Below are 8,488 nucleotides of genomic sequence, written 5' to 3'. Positions count from 1 at the left end.
CCAAGCCATGTAGGGTTCATAGTAATAGGTCACTGGCCCGTGGTAAGACATATTACGCAATCACTGGTGAAACCTTTATATGACTTACTACTGTTGTATTACACCTCAGGTTTTTTATATCGTTTTGGAATTTGTAAGTGTTTTATAATTTAATAACTTTTATTCTATGATTATGCCCATAACCCGAGTACTGTACCATGGTCTCCCTTAATACTTAATAAAAGATATTATGCTATTGCAAACCTCTCTACCACGTTATTTTAGTCTCTCGATTAACTCCCAGTCAGTACACCCAAGATAATTAGTCAAGCCAAGGCCTAAGGCACACTACCATAGTCCACATCCCTTAGGACTATAATTATACCCCCTATAAAGAGTGTAATGAGGTATCAACCAAAACCTACCTTATGTCAGCTGATGACAGCTGTGTGGCAACTATAACCCTACTTTACAACAACCATAAACGTACTTTACGACAGCTTAAACTTACTTTACTACAGTAGAAACTCCTGTAGATACGAAATAAATAAATAGCTTTAAAAATAATATCATATTGCAGTGTTTTTTTAAGGGTAATAGGACAAAAAAGCAAAAAGAAACGTGTAAAAAACAAAACATCTTAATATGTATAGACGAAGTAAAACTTTAGATTTGCTGTAGATAAATTACTAATAAGTTCTTGTTTTGAACTCTTCGTGGTTAGTCCAATCGATTCAAAAGTCTAGTGTAGATGTCAATGAGCTTTTCAGAAGATGTATTGTATCGGTGGGCTCATTTATAAAGGGTTTTTGTAGCGATGCTTCTTCATGGATTCGCAAATGGGCTCTCAGATTGCAAGCTAATGCGAAACATTTTCCACAGTATGGACAGCTGTGGGGCTTCTTCCCTGCAATAAAAAAGCTCTTTTCAATTTTGAAGGATATATTGAATAGACTGGACCCAACCCGAGGAAAACAGGAAAAGGGTTAAAGCTCTGACATAATTAATCGTATTATTAGAAGTTTTATAAGCACAACAAAACCTTCTAAATAATCTTCAGTTCTCAGACTTGTGCCTCCTGCTGAGAACTCCGTAGAGTATGATTTGACAACTTAAATGGTCTTCTACCGTCTTTCATTGATGCGACTCTTTTTTTCTTTTCTGTATTAAGTGTAAATTAATTTACAAATTCTTTTTCCTCTTCAAGCTAGTCTTTTAAAAAGGTTAAGTTTGCTGGACTACAATTTTATAGAAGTCAGCTTTGGAAAATTAAAATAAGCCAATATTATTTTCTTAATCTATGCGTCTCAATAAATTGATTAAAAAAAATCTTACGACTGCGTCCTTAACTGGTTTTGATAATTTTTTTGTAGACCGTCTTTGGGTGTTTTTTCTGCAATATTGTCTTCCTTCCTTATTATTAAGTTTTCAAATTCACGAGGAAACATGCATATGGTCTTAACGCTAAGGAGTGACTAACTATGATCCTAAATTCATTAGCAAATCAATTATTTAGAAACAGAAAATTCGTTAAATCATTTTTTTAGTTAGTTCATCAATATATGATCATAAGGAAATAATACTGACTGCCCTTAGTTTTTAGGGCCTGAATTATAAGAAATTAGCAGCTGCAGTTTCAGTATTAAGGGCGTAAAGAAATTTAAGGATTCAATCTTCTGCGCAAATTTGCTTTTACTTTTTTTAGAAAACGACCAAGAAATTATTTTGAAATAAGGCAGAATATTAGTACGATCACAATCAGATGACATTCAAATTCAAGCCCTGAAAGTTTCTCTTACACTTATTTCGTTACAGTATCAGCGTCATTGCGTTAAGATAGACACGTATGTAACAATATATTTTGGAAAGGCTACAACACTTCCTGGACTTCGATTTTCGAACGAATGAATGCACAGACAAATGACACGGATAATACTGAAGATAAAGCAATCAGCATAAGAATTTTTGTTCGAGTAGGAGGGGGTATACTGAGGATATTTCACTTTTGGCTCAAAATTCAGAAGCCGGTTTTCAGCTGTAGGGAGACCTATTGGATATTATCAGTCGTGCCGACCGTCACGACAAGAATTTTTTTATTTTATTTTTTAAAGAACTCGCTATTGAGAAGAACATAACATAATTTTTTTTATTTGCGGTGATCTCACGAAAAAAAAAATATAACATAGAGGAGAAAGTGCACAACTCACAAATAAACTGATGAACATTGCTTCAGGATTTTTAACATTACGTATTTAGTGTCGATTCATGTGGTGTTTATCTTGAAAACTAAACAGAATTGTACAAAGCATAATAATAATAGTCGCATCCAAAATGAATGGGTGTTTCTTACATTTTCATGACTTAGCAAAAGAACCGAAATAAAGGTTTTAAGCCTTTTGTGAAAACAGTTCTTTTCTGAGAAGAGAAATTAGAAACCTTGCAATGAAGTTGAATTATAATTGCGTCTTCAATTTGTTTGTGCAGCCATATGTAAAATATGTGTTGTCCTTGAATCAGAGATGCTCAAATATTTTCTTTCTCGGTCCTTAATTGTCTCCCTTAGCTCCGATGAAGCAAGTGAGCTTCTGTTAATATGAGCAGTGCATAAAACCCTACTGCAAGAATCGTTCTTACTTTCTAACCTATTTTGACAAATTGTGAGATATGCCCTTTCATTTTTTTAGAGGGAGGGATATGTTTTGAAACAAAGTAAAATTAAAAATGGAAAATTACCAATGAGCCTTATGGTTTGATCGGCCGTCTCTAAACTAAAAGATCAAAATCACAATATTTGAATCCTCAGAATAATGTTAAAGAAATATATACCAAAAATAGAATTATGTCCCCAATTCTAATCCTGAATTGTAATAGTGTTCTGGTTTTCTTTTTAACGAAGAATTTTTGTTTCATAATCGTCCGATCACTCAAACACACACATATCAAATTTTCTGGTGCGTTTTAATGCCGAACAAAAACAGAAATACAATTTAGATGGATAAAACATAAAAAGAGTGGAAATGGGCAAAATCTGAACGCTATTATAGCTAGTTCTGTCTAAATTTTGATTTTTACACTATGTAAGGATATGAACCACCCTATTTCAAAAAGCTTATAACGACTTTAAATGTATCTTAAAAATTGATGAGCACAACGACAGCAGTAGATTCAAATGTGGGTGAATCAAAGAGAAATATTTTAGTCAGAGTATATAGAATGGAAAAAACAAAAGTGTTTAAACTTTCTATGATTACCTACATTCTGAAAGCATTTGGCTGATATTTGTGTACTACTACACTGTACATTCTTAAAAATATAAAAATATTATCGACTATTATCGGAAGATATTTTAAAAAGGATATAAGTAGTATCCATGTATAAGGTCCAGCCAGTTATTGCGTAATATGCCTTACCACAGGCAGGCATTTATTACTACAGACGGTACATGGCTTACCAGACGGGTTTCTGTGTCAATACCTATTTCCTGGACCACTATTAATTACTATCAACTATACAAAGAATATGCTCAGATGTGTAATAGATTTGACGCATACAAGAGACCTTGGTATAACGTGTTCAAAGGTTTATTGGACTTTCCTGTAAAATGGTTAACAGCTAAGATTTCGGCTATTAGCATTCGACGGAAGGTTTAATGATAGCATATGGTATTATGCATCAAAAATATGTATCATTTGCATAAAAATAACTCTATTTAGGAAGAAAGGTATAGCATTTGCATAACTCCGCAATGAATGATTTTAATTGGTTATTGAATAATAGGGGTTAAACAGAGCTCGATAACATTTTTAATCGGATTGTATGATGGTGGTAAAAAAGGTTTAAGTTGCTTACCAGTTAAGATAAGCCCGAAGGGGTTGCTAACTCATAGGCAATTTATTATAAATTAGGAATAACATCGTTGGCGTCAAGCTACAGAAACGATAAACGATGACAAGATGACCTTGTGACTGGACCTAGCTTTACTTCTGGGATGTGTTTTGTATAATACACAAGTACCATTTGAACAGTGTTGTCTATATAAAATATGCTCTAACATTGTAGTATACTAAAAAGTCGATACTAATAGGGATGTAGGTGCCTAGAAAAGAATTTTAATAAAGAAATTCAGAACAATCCTTAGATATCCTTAGAAATCAACTAGTGAGATGATTATAGGTTTGAAGCATGAAGGACCGCAACCATCAATGACCTAACCGCCAAAAACCTCAACCTCCAATGGTCCCCTTTCCCCAACCTCCAAGGGGCCCCCTCCATCCAACTTTTTGGGGCCCCTTTCCCCCCATTTTTTATAACTTTTTTAAGTTTTTTTTTTAACTTTTTTAGTTTTTTTAACATGATAAATTTTTTTCAACTTTTCTAAATGTCTTCGAATGTGATAAAACATACTCAAAACATAAGAAATTCACATTTAACATTTTCCAAATTCAAAATGAGAATGATATAGATATTTTAGTCATGACTATTACTATCAGAAAAATAATGTTTGTAGTAGCGCTTTTTTTTGGACTGAATTTTTTGTTGGACTTAGAAATTATTCAACTTTTTTTACGTATCTTAAAATGATACGAAATATGCTTGCGGCTCTACCAATCATACTCTATGCTTGCTCATAGACACGATGCGGCTTTCCCACTGGTACTCAATGGCGGGTTATCGACACTACCTAGTTTATTACATGTATTAAATCAGTATTTTTTACGCAGTGTAAGGATAAACAAATAATTCATATCTTTAAAAAAGTGAAGATGAAGAAAGTGCGTTCACATGATAGCGTTATTGTAGCATTAAATGCTGACAAGGAGAAGTATTTGAACTATGAAACAAGTACAAGTGGTAGCACTATCGGTAACGTATGCATGCATTGTCATGACAGTGAGGAATTAAATTTCATTGGAGTACCAAAAAAATTCAACTCTTATGATGGTGGATATGTGAGATTGGGATCTCCAGAGATGATCGCACTCGAAGAGAATGCCAACATAAAATAATAGTTGATGAAGAGGGGCATCTTCTTGCTAGTGCTTGTGGTAACATGTTACCCAGTGTTAAACACTATCGTCAGCTTTCGAGTATAGCAACGGAAGGTCAAAAGAAGACAGGCGTACTCTTTTACTAATATCATAAACCATATCTTGTCAACGGAGCGGAACTGTTACCAGTGTAAAAATAAGGTGATAATAGACAGCGAAATTGCCGGAAAAATAAAAAGGGCATTGATAGAAAATATCACTAAGGAATATAAAGATGAATCGATGAAATACAAAGTCCCAGCGAAAGTTACTACCATTGATCTAACAGTCAATGAACCAAATAATAGCAAAGATGAAATGCATATTGAACATGTGGATGACCCCCCCAGCAAAAATGTGTTTACATGATAGTGTTATTGTAGCATTGAATGCTGACAAGGAGAACTATTGAACTATTAACATTTGAAATATGAAACAAGTACAATTGGTAGCACTATCGGTAACGTATGTGTGCGTTGTCATGACAGTGAGAGTTTAGATTTCTTTGGAGTACCATAGAATTTCCATTATACACATTCTGAATATGCGAAAGTATCATTTTCAGAGATGACTAAATCTAAGCATCAGATTGAATAAATTCTATATCACCATCCTTTGTCGGATATGTTGGATAACGTTGTCAAAATCTATCTATTAGAGTGAATTCTTTATCAACTTTCTGTGACTGATACGTCAGATAACATTTACAAAATTTATGTATTACAGGGAATAAATTCTTTTTCATCGTCCTTTGTCAGATTTGCTTGATAAAATTGAGAAAAATCTAAGTATCAGAGTGAATAAATTCTTTATCAATGTCTTTTGATTGATACGTTCGATAACACCACCCAAATATAAGTATCATAGTGAATAAATTCTTGATCAACTTATTTTGTCGGATACATCAGATAACATTCACAAAATCTAAGCATCAGAGTGAATAAATTCTTTATCAACTTCCTTCTTCGGGTACATCAGATAACGTTCACGAAATCTAAGTGTCAGAGTAAATAAATTCTTTATCATCGTACGTTGTCAGATACGTCTGATAAAATTGAGAAAGTCTAAGCATTAGAGTGAATAAATTCCTTATCAGTGTCTTTTGACAGATACTTTTGGTAGTATTGATAAAATTTAAGCATCAGAGTGAACAAATTCTTTATCAACATTCTTTATCGATATCATTTGTCTGATACGTCGGATAACATTATCAAAATCTATATATTGGAATGAATAAATTCTTTATCAACATCTTTTGACGGATAGGTCGGGATAAAATTGACAAAATCTAAGCATCAGAGTGAATAGTTTCTTTATCAACATCCTTCACCGGAAATGTCAGTTAAGATTATCAAAACCTTAGTGTCAGAGTGATTAAATTCTGTATCAACCTCTATTGTCAGATACATGGGGTAACATTGACAAAATCTAAGTATCAGAGTGAATAGATTTTTTCTATCGGCATTTTTATCGTATAAATCGGATAAAGGTGACAAAATATAAGTATCATATTGAATAAATTCTTTGTCAACATCTTTTGCCGGATACATCAGATAACATTGTCAAAATTTAAGTATCATAGTGAATGAATTCTTTATCAACTTTCTTTGTCTATTACATCAGGTAACATGCACAAAATTAAGTATCAGAGTGAATAAATTCTCTATCAAAATCCTTTGCCGGATATGTAGGTTGACATTATCTAAACCTAAGCGTCAGAGTAATGAAATTCGGTAACAACATCTATAGTATCGGAGTGAATAAAGTCATTATCGTTGTCTTTTGAAGGATACGTTTGATAACACTGACAAAATTCAAGTATCAAAATGAATAAGCTCTTCATTAATATTCGTTTTCGATATTATTTGTTGGGTATGATGGATAACATTGACAAAATCTATGTATTAGAATGAGTAAATTTTTTATCATAGTCCTTTGTCCGATACGTTGGATAAAATAGAGAACTTGTAAGTATCAGAGCGAATAAATTCTTTATCAACATCTATTGTAGGATATGTCGGATAAAATTGACAAAATCTAAGCATCAGAGCGAATAAAGTCTTTATCTTAATTATATGCCGGATACATAGATCATCCGGAGAAAATCGACCAAATCTAAGCATCTTATTAAATATAGTCTCTATCAGCATCTAACGTTAGATATGTCGGTTGACATTGTCAAAATCTAAGTACTAGAAAGAAATTTATTAACTTCTTTTGTTGGATACATCGGATAACATAGACAAAATATAAGTATCAGAGTGAATAAATTCTTTATCATCGTCCTTTGTGAAAAATAGCTGATAAAATTGAGAAAATCTAAGTATCAGAGTGAATAAATTCTGTATCAATGTTCTTTGACAGATACTTTTGGTAGCAATGATAAAATTCAGGTATCAGAGTGAATAAATTCTTTATTAACATTCTTTATCGATATCGTTTCTCGGATACGTCAGATAACATTGACAAAATCTATCTATTAGAATGGATAAATTCTTTATCAACATCTTTTGACGGATAAGTCGGGATAAAATTGATAAAATCTATGCATCAGAGTGAATAGATTCTTTATCGACATCCTTTACCGGAAATGTCAATTAACGTTACCAAAACCTAAGTGTCAGAGTGATTAAATTCTGTATCAACATCTATTGTCAGATACCTGGGGTAACATTGACAAAATATAAGTATCAGTCGGAATAAATTTTTCTATCAGTATTTTTGTTAGATAAATCGAATAAAATAGAAAAAATATAAGCATCAGATTGAATAAATTCTTTATCAACATCTTTTCCGGATACATCGGATAACATTGTCAAAATCTAAGTATCAGAGTGAATGAATTATTTATCATTTTCTTTTGTCAATTACATCAGGTAACATTCACAAAATCTAAGTATCAAAGTGAATAAATTCTCTATCCACATCCTTTACCAGATATGTAGGTTAGCATTATCAAAACCTAAGGATAAAATTGACTAAATATAAATATCAGAATAAATAAATTCTTTATCAGTGTCTTTTGACAGATACGTTTGATAACACTGACAAAATTTAAGTGTCAAAGTGGACAAACTCTTTATCTACATTCTTTATCGATATAATTTGTCGGATATGATGGATAACATTGACAAAATCTATGTTTTAGAATAAATAAATTCTTTATCATCATCCTTTGTCGGATACGTCAGATAAAATTGACAAAATCTAAGTATCAGAGTGAACAAATTTTTTAGCAACATCCTATGCTGGATACGTCGGATAATATTATCAAAATGTAAGTATCAGAGTGATTAAATTCTATATCGATATCCTGTATCGGATACATAGGATAACATTGACAAAAACCAGTTGAACAACTGCTGTTATAGATTCTATTTTGTGACCTTACAGTCCCAGTGACCAAGGCCTTTGCGTTGCGGTGACAGTAAAGTCCTTCTGGCTGAGGTTGATAAAACGGTACTTTCGAAAATGCTCGACGA

General features: G+C 32.5%; 1 protein-coding gene across 1 annotated transcript in view; it reads right to left on the bottom strand.

Moving 5' to 3' along the window:
- Positions 1-447: 447 nt before the first annotated feature.
- LOC148955171 (uncharacterized) overlaps positions 448-8,488 on the bottom strand; it is a 232,017-nt gene continuing 223,976 nt past the window's right edge. The window contains exon 6 of the mRNA XM_089108088.1: positions 448-886. Coding sequence (XP_088964214.1) covers positions 714-886 — 173 coding nt within the window. The 3' untranslated portion in view covers positions 448-713. The remainder of the gene's footprint in view (positions 887-8,488) is intronic.

Source organism: Artemia sp. Qi Xiang Cuo, chromosome 2, assembly GCF_049724085.1.
Source record: "Artemia sp. Qi Xiang Cuo chromosome 2, ASM4972408v1, whole genome shotgun sequence".
Lineage (NCBI taxonomy): Eukaryota > Metazoa > Arthropoda > Branchiopoda > Anostraca > Artemiidae > Artemia > Artemia sp. Qi Xiang Cuo.
The sequence above is the reverse complement of the archived record's forward strand: the minus strand, read 5'-3'. Positions and strand labels throughout refer to the sequence as shown.